This window comes from Bos grunniens, chromosome 3, assembly GCF_055505025.1.
Source record: "Bos grunniens cultivar Pamir isolate PY7600 chromosome 3, Bosgru_T2T1.0, whole genome shotgun sequence".
Taxonomy (NCBI): domain Eukaryota; kingdom Metazoa; phylum Chordata; class Mammalia; order Artiodactyla; family Bovidae; genus Bos; species Bos grunniens.
This window is the reverse complement of record NC_141167.1, coordinates 101,731,296-101,745,621: the sequence shown is the minus strand read 5'-3', so window position 1 is coordinate 101,745,621 and position 14,326 is coordinate 101,731,296. Positions and strand designations below refer to the sequence as shown.

At 40.0% G+C, this 14,326-nt stretch overlaps 1 protein-coding gene across 6 annotated transcripts in view; it reads right to left on the bottom strand.

Annotated features, from left to right (window-relative positions):
• Nucleotides 1–13,034, bottom strand: part of SETDB1 (SET domain bifurcated histone lysine methyltransferase 1) — a 32,266-nt gene extending 19,232 nt beyond the window's left edge. For 3 of the 6 annotated variants that reach the window (XM_086392484.1, XM_086392488.1, XM_086392491.1), the window contains exons 1-3: nt 12,689–13,027; nt 11,521–11,791; nt 10,498–10,649 (exon numbers count right to left, since the gene is read on the bottom strand). In XM_086392484.1, coding sequence (XP_086248610.1) covers nt 10,498–10,649; nt 11,521–11,780 — 412 coding nt within the window. In that variant the 5' untranslated portion in view covers nt 11,781–11,791; nt 12,689–13,027. Of the gene's footprint in view, nt 1–10,497; nt 10,650–11,520; nt 11,792–12,571 lie in introns of all 6 variants that reach the window. The other 3 variants (XM_086392485.1, XM_086392489.1, XM_086392487.1) reach the window with 2 other exon arrangements.
• Nucleotides 13,035–14,326: the final 1,292 nt, after the last annotated feature.

Here is a 14,326-nt window from a genome sequence, read left to right as displayed (position 1 = left end):
TTATTAGCACTTCATTTTTATGATTAATATTCCATTGTATGACTATACTATATTTTATTTATCCATTCATCAGTTGATGGACATTTGGGTTATTTATACTTTTTGGCTGTTATGAATAATGTTGATAGGCACATTTGTATATGAGTTTTCAAAAATAATTAAAAAATTATTTCTGGCTGTGCTGGGTTTTAATTGTGATGCACATGCTTTCTCTTTCTCTAGCTGCAGTGGGCGGGCACTACTCTAGTTGTGGTGGTGTATGGGCTTCTCATAGCGGTGGCTTCTTTTGTTGTGGAACACTGGCTCTAGGGTGCTTAGGCTTCAGTAGCTGTAGGCTCAGCAGGGTGCAGCACACAGGCTTGGTTGCCCTAAGGCATGTGGGATTTTAGTTCCTGGACCAGGAATCAAGCCCATGTACCTTGCATTTGCAGGAGGATTCTTAACTGCTGGACCATCAGGAAGTCCCTATATGAGTTTTTATGTGGGCATATATTGTCATTTTTCTTGGATTATGGCTAGGAGTAGAACTGCCAGGCCATAAAGTAACTCAATGTTTAACCTTTTGGTGAATTCAAAGACTTGTCCAAAGTGGCTGTACCATTTTGCATTCTCACCAGCAATTTTAGAGGGTTCCAATTTCTCTACATCCTTACCAATACTTATATTACTGTCTTTCTTCTTACAGCTATCCTAAAAGTAGTTTTGACTTGCATTTTCTTAATAGCTAATGATGTTAAACATCTTTTCATATACTTATTAGTCATTTACACATCTTCGTTGAAGAAGTATCTATTCAAATATTTTGCCTATTTTTAAATGGGCTATTTGTCTTTTTACTCTTAAGTTTAAGAGTTACTCATATATCCTGGAAAATACTAGACTTCACATTTCACATAATTTTTTAATTTTTGGCCCTGCCATGTGGTTTGCAGGATCTTAGTTCCCCAACCAGGGACTGAACCCAGGTTTTCCACAATGAAAACTCAGCATCCTAAACACCGGACCACCAGGAATCCTCACATTTCACATAATTTAAATAGCCACATGTGAATGGTGGCTACTGTATTATACAGTGAAGTTTCAGAGATTTATAACATTTAAAAATGGAAGGCAATGGTGATAATCATTTTGCAATAAATATATATATCAAATCATTATGTCTTATACCTTAAATACTATATTATCAACTATATCTCAGTAAAACTTGGAGGGAAAAGTGGCAAAAATAAATAAATGAAAAGCAATGTAAATGACCAAAAATGAAATAAAAATTTAGTGAGATCGTCAGATAAAAAAATCTATATGCAAAAGTCAACTACATGTCTAAATACTAGCAAAACTATTTAGAAATGTAGTTTTTTAAAAAAGTTAGTGCAAGCTTTCTGTGGAGAAAATGAATCAACCTTAATGAAAAATATTAAGGACTAAATACATTATCTTTGTATGGGAGATTTAAATACTATGTAAATTATTAACTCTCTATACCCAGCTGTGGATGTGACTGGTGATAGAAGCAAGGTCCGATGCTATAAAGAGCAATACTACATAGGAACCTGGAATGTCAGGTCCATGAATCAAGGCAAATTGGAAGTGGTCAAACAAGAGATGGCAAGAGTGAATGTCGACATTCTAGGAATCAGCGAACTGAAATGGACTGGAATGGGTGAATTTAACTCAGATGACCATTATATCTACTACTGCAGGCAGGAATCTCTCAGAAGAAATGGAGTGGCCATTATGGTCAACAAAAGAATCCAAAATGCAGCACTTGGATGCAATCTCAAAAACGACAGAATGATCTCTGTTCGTTTCCAAGGCAAACCATTCAATATCACAGTAATTCAAGTCTATGCCCCAACCAGTAACACTGAAGAAGCTGAAGTTGAATGGTTCTATGAAGACCTACAAGACCTTTTAGAACTAACACCCAAAAAAGATGTCCTTTTCATTATAGGGGACTGGAATGCAAAAGTAGGAAGTCAAGAAACACCTGGAGTAACAGGCAAATTTGGCCTTGGAATATGGAATGAAGCAGGGCAAAGACTGATGTTTTGCCAAGAAAATGCACTGGTCATAACAAATACCCTCTTCCAACAACACAAGAGAAGACTCTATACAAGGACATCACCAGATGGTCAACACTGAAATCAGATTGATTATATTCTTTGCAGCCAAAGATGGAGAAGCTCTATACAGTCAGCAAAAACAAGACCAGGAGCTGACTGTGGCTCAGATCATGAACACTTTATTGCCAAATTCAGACTTAAATTGAAGAAAGTAGGGAAAACCACTAGACCATTCAGGTATGACCTCAATCAAATCCCTTATGATTATACAGTGGAAGTGAGAAATAGATTTAAGGGCCTAGATCTGATAGATAGAGTGCCTGATGAACTATGGAATGAGGTTCGTGACATTGCACAGGAGACAGGGATCAAGACCAGTCCCATGGAAAAGAAATGCAAAAAAGCAAAATGGCTGTCTGAGGAGGCCTTACAAATAGCTGTGAAAAGAAGAGAAGCGAAAAGCAAAGGAGAAAAAGAAAGATATAAACATCTTAATGCAGAGTTCCAAAGAACAGCAAGAAGAGATAAGAAAGCCTTCTTCAGCGATCAATGCAAAGAAATAGAGGAAAACAACAGAATGGGAAAGACTAGGGATCTCTTCAAGAATATCAGAGATACCAAAGGAACATTTCATGCAAAGATGAGCTCGATAAGGACAGAAATGGTATGGACCTAACAGAAGCAGAACATATTAAGAAGAGATTGCAAGAATACACAGAAAAACTGTACAAAAAAGATCTTCACGACCCAGATAATCATGATGGTGTGATCACTGACCTAGAGCCAGACATCCTGGAATGTGAAGTCAAGTGCGCCTTAGAAAGCATCACTATGAACAAAGCTAGTGGAGGTGATGGAATTCCAGTTGAGCTATTCCAAATCCTGAAAGATGATGCTGTGAAAGTGCTCCACTCAATATGCCAGCAAATTTGGAAAACTCAGCAGTGGCCACATGACTGGAAAAGGTCCGTTTTCATTCCAATCCCAAAGAAAGGCAATGCCAAAGAATGCTCAAACTACCGCACAAATGCACTCATCTCACACGCTAGTAAAGTAATGCTCAAAATTCTCCAAGCCAGGCTTCAGCAATATGTGAACCGTGAACTTCCTGATGTTCAAGCTGGTTTTAGAAAAGGCAGAGGAACCAGAGATCAAATTTCCAACATCCGCTGGATCATGGAAAAAGCAAGAGAGTTCCAGAAAAACATCTATTTCTGCTTTATTGACTATGCCAAAGCCTTGACTGTGTGCATCACAATAAACTGTGGAAAATTCTGAAAGAGATAGGAATACCAGAACACCTGATCTGCCTCTTGAGAAATTTGTATGCAGGTCAGGAAGCAACAGTTAGAACTGGACATGGAACAACAGACTGGTTCCAAATAGGAAAAGGAGTTTGTCAAGGCTGTATATTGTCACCCTGTTTATTTAACTTATATGCAGAGTACATCATGAGAAATGCTGGACTGGAAGAAACACAAGCTGGAATTAAGATTGCCGGGAGAAATATCAATAACCTCAGATACGCAGATGACACCACCCTTATGGCAGAAAGTGAAGAGGAACTCAAAAGCCTCTTGATGAAAGTGAAAGTGGAGAGTGAAAAAGTTGGCTTAAAGCTCAACATCCAGAAAACGAAGACCATGGCATCCGGTCCCACCACTTCATGGGAAATAGATGGGGAAACAGTGGAAACAGTGTCAGACTTTATTTTTGTGGGCTCCAAAATCACTGCAGATGGTGACTGCAGCCATGAAATTAAAAGATGCTTACTCCTTGGAAGGAAAGTTATGACCAACCTAGATAGCATATTCAAAAGCAGACACATTACTTTGCCAACAAAGGTCCATCTAGTCAAGGCTATGGTTTTTCCTGTGGTCATGTATGGATGTGAGAGTTGGACTGTGAAGAAGGCTGAGCACCCAAGAATTGATGCTTTTGAACTGTGGTGTTGGAGAAGACTCTTGAGAGTCCCTTGGACTGCAAGGAGATCCAACCAGTCCATTCTGAAGGAGATCAGCCCTGGGATTTCTTTGGAAGGAATGATGCTAAAGCTGAAACTCCAGTACTTTGGCCACCTCATGCGAAGAGTTGACTCATTGGAAAAGACTCTAATGCTGGGAGGGATTGGTGGCAAGAGGAGAAGGGGACGACAGAAGATGAGATGGCTGGATGGCATCACTGACTCAATGGCCGTGAGTCTGACTGAACTGAACTGAAGGTTGAAAATTCCATATCCAAAGAACCAGCAAATCCACTCTTACAGTATCCTATGATATCCTAAAAAGATTCTTGCACGTGTGCATCAAGGATCAAGTACAAGAATATTTACAGCATTATTTATAATTGCAAAAAAACTAAAAACAAATGAAATGTCAATTGTTAGGAGACAGATAAACTGGCATGTTCACATAATGGAGTGCCACACTGCAGCAGTAACTGTACGAAGCACCACACATCAGCATGATACTGATGAAGTCATCGAAAAATCCATGCCGTGTCTAAGATTCCATTTACCTAGCTCAAATATAGGCAAAATTATAGCACTTTTGGTGATACTGAAGAGACAAGACTGGACAAGCCCCCCATGCAGAAAACAAATACAAAACTGGACAAAATGGCCAAAAAAATAAAATAAAATAATTTCAGGATGCTGGAAACTGTCCAAAGGCAAACAATAGATTGATAAGTATTTATTTCCGAAAAACTGCTAAACCTTATGGTAACAAAAGTGGGAGTCTACGGATCTCTTTCCTGGGGCAGCTCCCATCCCTGTTCCACTGTCAGCATGGTGGGCAAAAACTGTACCTTCACCATCAAAGGGCTAGCACTAACAAGTAGCTCTGCTAGTCTGAGGCTGTAGCTCTTGCTTAAGAGTGAACAACAAACCAGTCAGGGATTTAAGGAGATTCTGAAAATGAGAGAGCCACACTCAGGCTTTAGGTACATTCTCTATACATTCTTGGGTGACTATTAAAATACGCACATGCAAAGAAGACACAAGTATGCCTGATTAACCCAAGGTCAAAGAAAAAAAAAAATCAGGAAATTAAAATTTATGAGGTACATGAAAATTAAAACTCAACATAAAAAAATGTATGAGATGCATGCAGCAAAGCAATGCTTAGAGGGAAATTTATAGCTTTAAGTGTTTATACCAGGAAGGAAGAAAGGTCTAGAGTCAATAGTCTCAGCTTCAACTTTAAGGAGGGACTTCCCTCCTAGTCCGGTGGCTAAGACTCTGAACTCACAATGAATGGGCCTGGGTTCACTCCCTGGTGAGGGAACTAGGGATCCTGTGAGGGATCCCACATGCCACAACTAAGACTCCTATGCCACAACAAAGATCAAACATCCTGTGTGCCGCAACTAAACCCTGGTGCAGCCAAAATAAATATTAAAAAAAGGAAAGAAACTAAAAAAAGAAAAGCAAACCAAACCCAAGAAAACTGGAAGGAAGAAAATAATAAAGATCAGAGTAGAAATCGATGAAATGGTTAATAGAAAAAGAGTAGCAAAAATAAATCAATGAACTCCCAATACTTGTTCTTTATAAAAGAACTAAAATTGATTAAACCAGTAGCTAGATTAACCAAGAAACAAAGATGAGATCCAAAAAACCATATCAGGAATGAAAGGGACATCACTATAGAACTACAGAAATTAAAAGGGATCATAAGGGAAAAAAGATCTTCACAACCCAGATAATCACGATGGTGTGATCACTCACCTAGAGCCAGACATCCTGGAATGTGAAGTCAAGTGGGCCTTAGAAAGCATCACTACGAACAAAGCTAGTGGAGGTGATGGAATTCTGGTTGAGCTATTCCAAATCCTGAAAGATGATGCTGTGAAAGTGCTCCACTCAACATGCCAGCAAATTTGGAAAACTGAGCAGTGGCCACAGGACTGGAAAAGGTCCGTTTTCATTCCAATCCCAAAGAAAGGCAATGCCAAAGAATGCTCAAACTACCGCACAAATGCACTCATCTCACACGCTAGTAAAGTAATGCTCAAAATTCTCCAAGCCAGGCTTCAGCAATATGTGAACCATGAACTTCCTGATGTTCAAGCTGGTTTTAGAGAAGGCAGAGGAACCAGAGTTCAAATTTCCAACATCCGCTGGATCATGGAAAAAGCAAGAGAGTTCCAGAAAAACATCTATTTCTGCTTTATTGACTATGCCAAAGCCTTGACTGTGTGCATCACAATAAACTGTGGAAAATTCTGAAAGAGATGGGAATACCAGACCACCTGATCTGCCTCTTGAGAAATCTGTATGCAGGTCAGGAAGCAACAGTGAGAACTGGACATGGAACAACAGACTGGTTCTAAATAGGAAAAGGAGTTCATCAAGGCTGTATATTGTCACCCTGCTTATTTAACTTATATGCAGAGTACATCATGAGAAACGCTGGACTGGAAGAAACACAAGCTGGAATCAAGATTGCCAGGAGAAATATCAATAACCTCAGATATGCAGATGACACCACCCTTATGGCAGAAAGTGAAGAGGAACTAAAGAGCCTCTTGATGAAAGTGAAAGTGGAGAGTGAAAAAGTTGGCTTAAAGCTCAACATTCAGAAAACGAAGACCATGGCATCCGGTCCCACCACTTCATGGGAAATAGATGGGGAAACAGTGGAAACAGTGTCAGACTTTATTTTTGTGGGCTCCAAAATCACTGCAGATGGTGACTGCAGCCATGAAATTAAAAGATGCTTACTCCTTGGAAGGAAAGTTATGACCAACCTAGATAGCATATTCAAAAGCAGACACATTACTTTGCCAACAAAGGTCCATCTAGTCAAGGCTATGGTTTTTCCTGTGGTCATGTATGGATGTGAGAGTTGGACTGTGAAGAAAGCTGAGCACCGATGAATTGATGCTTTTGAACTGTGGTGTTGGAGAAGACTCTTGAGAATCCCTTGGACTGCAAGGAGATCCAACCGGTCCATCCTAAAGGAGATCAGTCCTGGGTGTTCATTGGAAGGACTGATGTTGAAGCTGAAACTCCAGTACTTTGGCCACCTCATGTGAAGAGTTGACTCATTGGAAAAGATCCTGATGCTGGGAGAGATTGGTGGCAAGAGGAGAAGGGGACGACAGAGGATGAGATGACTGGATGGCATCACTGACTCGATGGACGTGAGTCTCGGTGAACTCCGGGAGTTGGTGATGGACAGGGAGGCCTGGTGTGTTGCGATTCATGGGATCGCAAACAGTCGGACACGACTGAGCGACTGATCTGATCTGATGAATAACATATGACAATCATTTAGACAACTTTGATAAAGTGAACAAATTCCTAGAAAGACACAAATGAACAAAACCAACTTGAGAAGGAATAGAAAACTTAAATAAATATATCAGGTAAAGACAATGGAGGGCTTCCTTGGTGGTCCAGTGGTAAAGACTCTGAGCTCCTAATGTAGGGGGCCCAGGTTCGATCCCTGGTCAGACAACTAGATCCCACATGCAGCAACTAAAAATCCCATGTGCTGCAACTAAGACCTGGAGCAGCCAAATAAATAAATACAAATAAGTATATTAAAAGAAAAGAAAATGGATTAGTAATTAAAAGCCTTCCCACAATAAATTACAATGTGATATGCTGAATTGGATCTTGGAACAGAAAAACCAGAAATGGAATAAGGTCTGGAGTTTAGATAAAAAGAAAGTATCAATGTTTGTTTCTCAGTTTTGACCAATATCTAGCATGGCAACATGAGAAGAAACTGGTGAAAGGTATGAAGGAACTGTCTATTACCTCTGCAACTTTTCCACAAATCTAAAGTGATTTCAAATTAAAAAGCTTATTTATAAAAAAGCTTTCCACGAAGAAAAGTCCAAGCCAAGATGGTTTCATTGCTGAATTTATCAAACATTTAAGGAAGAAATAATACCATCCCACACAACTCAGAGGAAGGAACACCTCCCAACTCATCTTGTAAGGCCTGTATTACCTTGATGCTATAGCCAAAGACATCACAAAACTACAAACAGCCCTCAAATGTATGTGCAAAAACTGTTAAACATTTGCAAATCCAATACAACAACATATAAAAAGGATTATACACTAAGACAAAGTGGGGAGGGGGGCAAGGATGAGAGATTTATTCCAGGGACAAAAGATTGGTTTAACATCCAAAAAATAATTATTGTAATACATTCTATTAATAGGATAAATGATAAAAGCCATATGATCATCTGAGGACAATACAGAAAAAGGAGCTAACAAAATCTAAAATTGAATCCAGTTATGATAAAAGCTCTCAGGAAACTAGGAACAGAAGCAACTTCCATCAATCTGATAAAGGATACCTACAACTTACACCATATTAATATGTAAATAAAATGTTTTCCTGCCAAAATCAGGAATAAGGAAAGGATGTCTGCTCTCAAACTTCTTTTCAACATCACAATGAAGGTTCTAGCAAGCATAATAAAACAAGGGTGGGGGAAAAAAGGACTTCTAGATTAGAAAGGAAGAAGTAAAATGACTATTTCCACATAGCATGATCTAATATATAGAAAGTTCTAAGGGAGCCATGAAAAACTTTCAGGAAATTGATAAGCTGATGCGAAAATTTATTTGGACTATATATGAAATACAAATGAATTTGGAGGATTTTCACAAAGTGATTTTAATACTTACTGTCAAGCTATAGTAATTAAGACAGTGTGGTGCTGGTAAAAAATAAACATTTAGATCAAGTGAAGTGAAGTCGCTCAGTCATGTCTGACTCTTTGAGACCCCATGGACTGTAGCCTAACAGGCTCCTCCGTCCATGGGATTTTCCAAGCAAGAATACTGGAGTGGGTTGCCATTTTCTTCTCCAGGAGATCTTCCCGACCCAGGGATTGAACCCAGGTCTCCTGCATTGTAGGCAGATGCTTTACCATCGTAGCCACCAGGGAAATGTGACCCTCAAATATATGGCCAGCTGACTTTCGACAAGCATCCTGAAAGGACACTCTTTTCAACAAGTGGTGGTGGAACAACTAGATAGCTGTTAAGTGAAACAAACCAACCAACTACCCTCAATCCTTACTTTAAGAATTTTTATTCTTCAAAAGACATCATTAAGAAAATGAAGAGGCCACATCTGAGAGAAAATGTTTATAAAACAGACCTAATAAATGAATAGTACCTAAAGTACAATAAGTCAGGAGACATATATATTGACTTAGAAAAGCCAACAGTAAAAAGACAACCAATTTTTTCAAAAAGGCAAAATGATCTGAACAGATAGTTGCCTAAAATACATACATAAATGGCAAATGTATGTGAAAAGATGCTCAATGTCTTTAGAAACATACAAACTACAATCACAATGTGAAGGAGTCCCCCAGTGGTCTAATGGTTAGGATTCTGGGCTTTCACTGCTGTGGCCCAAGATCCCGCGCAGAATGATACTGTCATGCACCCACTAGAATGGCTAAATGACTGACAATACCAATCACTGACAAGGATGTCTCCCATACTTTGCTAGCAGGAATGTAAAATGATACACTTTGGAAAACACAACAGCAGTTTCTTCAAAACTCATACGTTTACCTTAAGACCTAGCAATTCTACTCTTGGGTGGAATATCCAAGAGACATGAAACAAAACATGGACATTAAAACTTCCACACAAATATTCATAGCAACATTATTCATAATGACCCCAAACTGCAAACAACCCAAATGTTTATCAACTGAGGAATGGATAAAAACATGTGGCTATCCATACAATGGAAAGTTATTCAACAAAAAAGGAACAAACTACTGATAAACGCAACAAGGATGAACCTCAAACACATTATGTTAAATGACAGAAGGCAGACATGATAGATGACATACTGTGACCCTACTTAAGAGTAAATTTCTAGAACAGGCAAAAACTTCACAGAGAAAGCAAGCAGATCAGTGGTTGCCAGAGGGTGACAATACAGACTAATGACAAATAAGCATGAAGGCACTTTCTGGGGTGATGCAAGAGTTCTAAAACTGGATTGGGGTGAAGACTGCAGTACTATAAAATTATTCACTAAAACTCAACTTGTACACTTAAAGTAGGTGAATTTTATAGTATGTAAATTATACCTTAAAAATTGTTAATAGACAAAACCAAATAATCTGCTTTGAGATATATATATATACATACACACATACACGTTAAATGCCATCTATTAAAAAAGCAAGGAAATTTAGAATACAGATTATACAGAATGGGGAGAGAATAATTCAATCAGGAAGTAGCAGGTAGGGAAGATCCATGACACTAACAATCTTCTATTTTTTTTTTTTCTGTAACAGACAAGTCCAATAGTTAGGAATATGAAGTTAGTGAGAACGGTTTCTCCTCTCTTATCTTCTATCTGCTCATCTTCCCATGTTTCAGTTTCAATCCAGAGACTTTTCAGTCCATAGCCTCATCTCTTACCTGAATCAATACTGAGGACATCGTCGTCTTCATCAGGAATCTCAATTATTTCTGTAGGCTGGGAAGCTTCATCTTCAGAGCTGCTGTCCCGGTACTGTAGTCCCAGTTTGGAATAAAAGTCCTTCACCAAAGACTCACAGTTAGTCACTGCCCTAATATTGGAACACATGTAGAAAAGGTCAAAGCCAGCAGAAGCAGGGGTAAAAGCCATTAGAATTTATTTATATATATTTAACTATATAATGACTTCTATTCAAACAGATCATATTCCAAAGTGTCTCTGTTTTGAATTTAAGAGGCTTATCCCATAGGAAAAAAAAAAAAAATTGTGGTTTCTTGAAAAATCCAAAGTAAGTTCAAAGCATGGTCCTTTCAACTTCATTATTTACCTTTTGTTGTTTGAAAATACATTCTAAGTGACAAGTAGGGCAAAAGAAACCACTCTTCTGGGGGTTTAGAGTAGAAATAAGGTTCGAGGAACTTGTTAAAGCTTCACAGTTACATAAAACAGCAAATCTTCACAATATGCACTCCCTAGATGATTCTAGTAAGAAAACAAAACAGCTGTTCTGAAGTAGAGTGTAGGATAAAGAAGCGGAAGGGACTCAAGAGTTGGACTCCCCTACTGCTGATCAGTAGCTCAGATGGTAAAGAATCCGCCTGCAATGCAGGAGACCTGGGTTTGACCCCTGGGTCAGGAAGATCTCCTGGAGAAGGAAATGGCAACCCATTCCAGTACTCTTCCCTGGAGAATTATATGGACGGAGGAACCAGGTGGGCCACAGTCCATGGGATCACAAAGAGTCAGACAGGACTGTGTGACTAACTTTCACTGCTGATCATATATTAACTGCTGATAGACGAATATTATATGATGACTGTGCAGACAATTTGGGCCTTAACCTTTGAGGAAGAGCAAGGTTCTCCATGTCTGTACCTTCTAAAGTACAATGTCATAACAATTATACTATTTTAAAAATGTCTGCCAATGGGCAGATTTACTATTTCCTATGTGGTTCTTACCTGGATGCATCATCAAAGAGTTGGTCAACATGGGCCACCTCAGATTCCTTTTGTATTACCCAAGTCTCCAACTCTGCTAGTTGCTTCTTGCGCTGCTGTACACAGTCCATCTTTTCCAGTTCTTCATCAATGAACTGTCGAAGCTCCTCCATTGAGATGCCCAGCTCCTCAACCACGGACTGTTGCAGCTCTGCAATTTCTTCAGACTCCACTGCTGCTGTTGCAGCTGCCAAACCAATGCACCCAGGGAGGGAGGACATATCGCTGTCCTCTACATGGAGCAGGAAACTAAAATTACTTTTGGAGTGATCATAACCACATTAGAGAATTTGAGTCCCCTAATAAAACTCATTCCTACTCAGCTACTTGTTACTCAGATATATGTAGTTAGGTTTGAGTCCATGTCCACCCCCCACCCCCAACCCCCGAGTTCTCCAGTGTCTGAAGCTGAGATTTTGTAGAGTTCTCATCTCCTATAGGCTGTAGACTATAGGCCTGAGTAAAATGAAAAAGTTTGACAGGGCACGGAGGACATATATCACACAAGGAGCTACCAAAAATAATGTTTTAGGAAACTGAAAAGAAGCAATTTATTGAGGTAGATATTTCTGTGACCTGTGTTCCTTGACTAATGAGATAAATCTTTACACGCTATGCTAATTTGAGCAAATACCCCCACCTGGAGGGGAAGGTTTGGTTTACAACTCCCTAATTCGTTGTTTTCTCTTTAATTACTTTTCTCCTTACATCACTTTGTTTTCACGTTGAAAGACACTTAAGTACACAAAAGCTTGCAGCACAAAAGGTTTTCCCAAAGTAAAATGAAATAAAATAATATGGGAATAAAAGGTGGCTACCTAAATCGACACTTCAAATACTCGCACATACAACACACACTGGTGTTAACTGCTTTTTCGATCAAACGGTTAAAGCAAAACTGAAGCCAGAACGCCATGCGACCCCAGTGCCAGTTCTCACTGTCTCCATTTCTCTTTTGACCACACGCCGCCCCACCCCCGCGCTACCCATTTTAGGGGTGCGTCCCACCCACCCGCAAATCCAGTTCAACACCGTCCCCGCTTGTCTCCGGGAAAGACCTCCTTCCCACCCTCGCCCGACCTCTTACAACAAACAAAACATTCCATACAAGCCCTTGGTCTCCGAATACCTCAATTAACAGTATTTCCCACACCTCCCTGCTTCCAGCTAAAGATGGCTCTTTCTCACCAGCCAGACCCCAGACTCACGACGCAGGGGTCGGCCTCGGTAGGAAAGAACGAAACCAAACAGAAAAGGGAGCAGGGGGAGGGGAAGAAGCGTGAGGGAGGGAAGGGGAAGGGGGGGGGAGCCGGAAAAAAAAAAAAAAAAAAAGACGCCGGAAGCAAGCCTGAGGTGCCGTTCCGGTTGCTGCGACGGTAGCCTGATGGGGTCAAACCCAAAGCCGCAGGGCTCCCCTCGAAGGCTGGGAAACTCAGGGGCGTACGCATGCGTCAAGGAAAATCCTTCCAGGGCACACGTGAGAAACGATTGGCGGGTAAAGTGGGCGTGGTTTAGATACATTACAGAAAGGCTCCGCCTCTTCTACCACCCCTCAACTGGTGGTAGTAGTACTAAGTTTGTTGTGCAGAGGCTCAGTCGGCGAACACTAAGGTTTAGAATTCTCCCTTGTACTTGAGTTTGTTGTGTTACATAAACCGTACAAATTGTAATAAGTCGAGTTCCGTTCAGTTGCTCAGTCGTGTCCTACTTTGCGACCCTATGGACTGCAGCACGACAGGCTTCCCTGTCCATCACCAACTCCCGGAGCGTGCTCAAACTCATGTTTATCGAGTAGGTGATGCCACGTCTCAGCCTCTGTCGTAGCCTTCTCCTCCTGCCTTCAATCTTTCCCAGTATCAGGGTCTTTTCCAATGTCAGTTCTTCGCATCAGGTGGAAGGTGTAATATGAAAAACACGAAAATAGCTTTTCCACCCCCATCACTTAACCACCTCTGCTCCTTTGAGGTAAATCAACTTAGTTTTCTAGGCTTGTGTGTACAAGATCAAACATGAATTTTTTTGTTTCTGTTTTCACTTAACATGTGGACGTTCCATGAAGTCAATTAAAAGTTTTCTTTTTGATAGTTGTGTAATACTTTGTAATATGGTTAAATCATACTTAGAAATTTGGATTGTGCTCAGTTTTTAGCCACAACAAAAATTCAACAATAAATATTAAACATCCTTTTGCAGTAGTACATTTATTTCTGTGAAAGAGATCCCCCAAAATGGAATCTGAGTTGAAAAAATATGTATTTTCCCCTATTTTTATCAGAATCCACTGTCAAATTACTTTTCAAAAAGGTTGAAACAATTTTTACTTTCACTAGCAAATCTGTGAAAGTGTCTCTTTCCCCACATTCTCATTTAGGACTGTTTGTTAACTTTAATTTTTAAGAATTTGATATGTATTTAAATGATACCTGTGTCAGGATAGACTAGGCTATGTTGCGGAAACAACACCAAAAGTTTAAAACAAGAAGCATGTGTTATTCGTTCACACCGCATAATCATCTCTAAAAGGGTGACAATGGAGTTCTGCTCACCATAGCTACTCAGAAACCCAGGCTGATGTGCCACCCTGCCATAAGGAGATATCACTAGAGAGTTTCACACTGGTAACTAGAATGACTCAACCTACTGGCTTGAATGAGGCCCTACCCAAACAGGAGAGGGCCAGGAAGAACAGTCATGTCTCATCTCCAGAAGGATGGAGCTGCTGCTGCTGCTGCTAAGTCGCTTCAGTCGTGTCCGACTCTGTGCAACC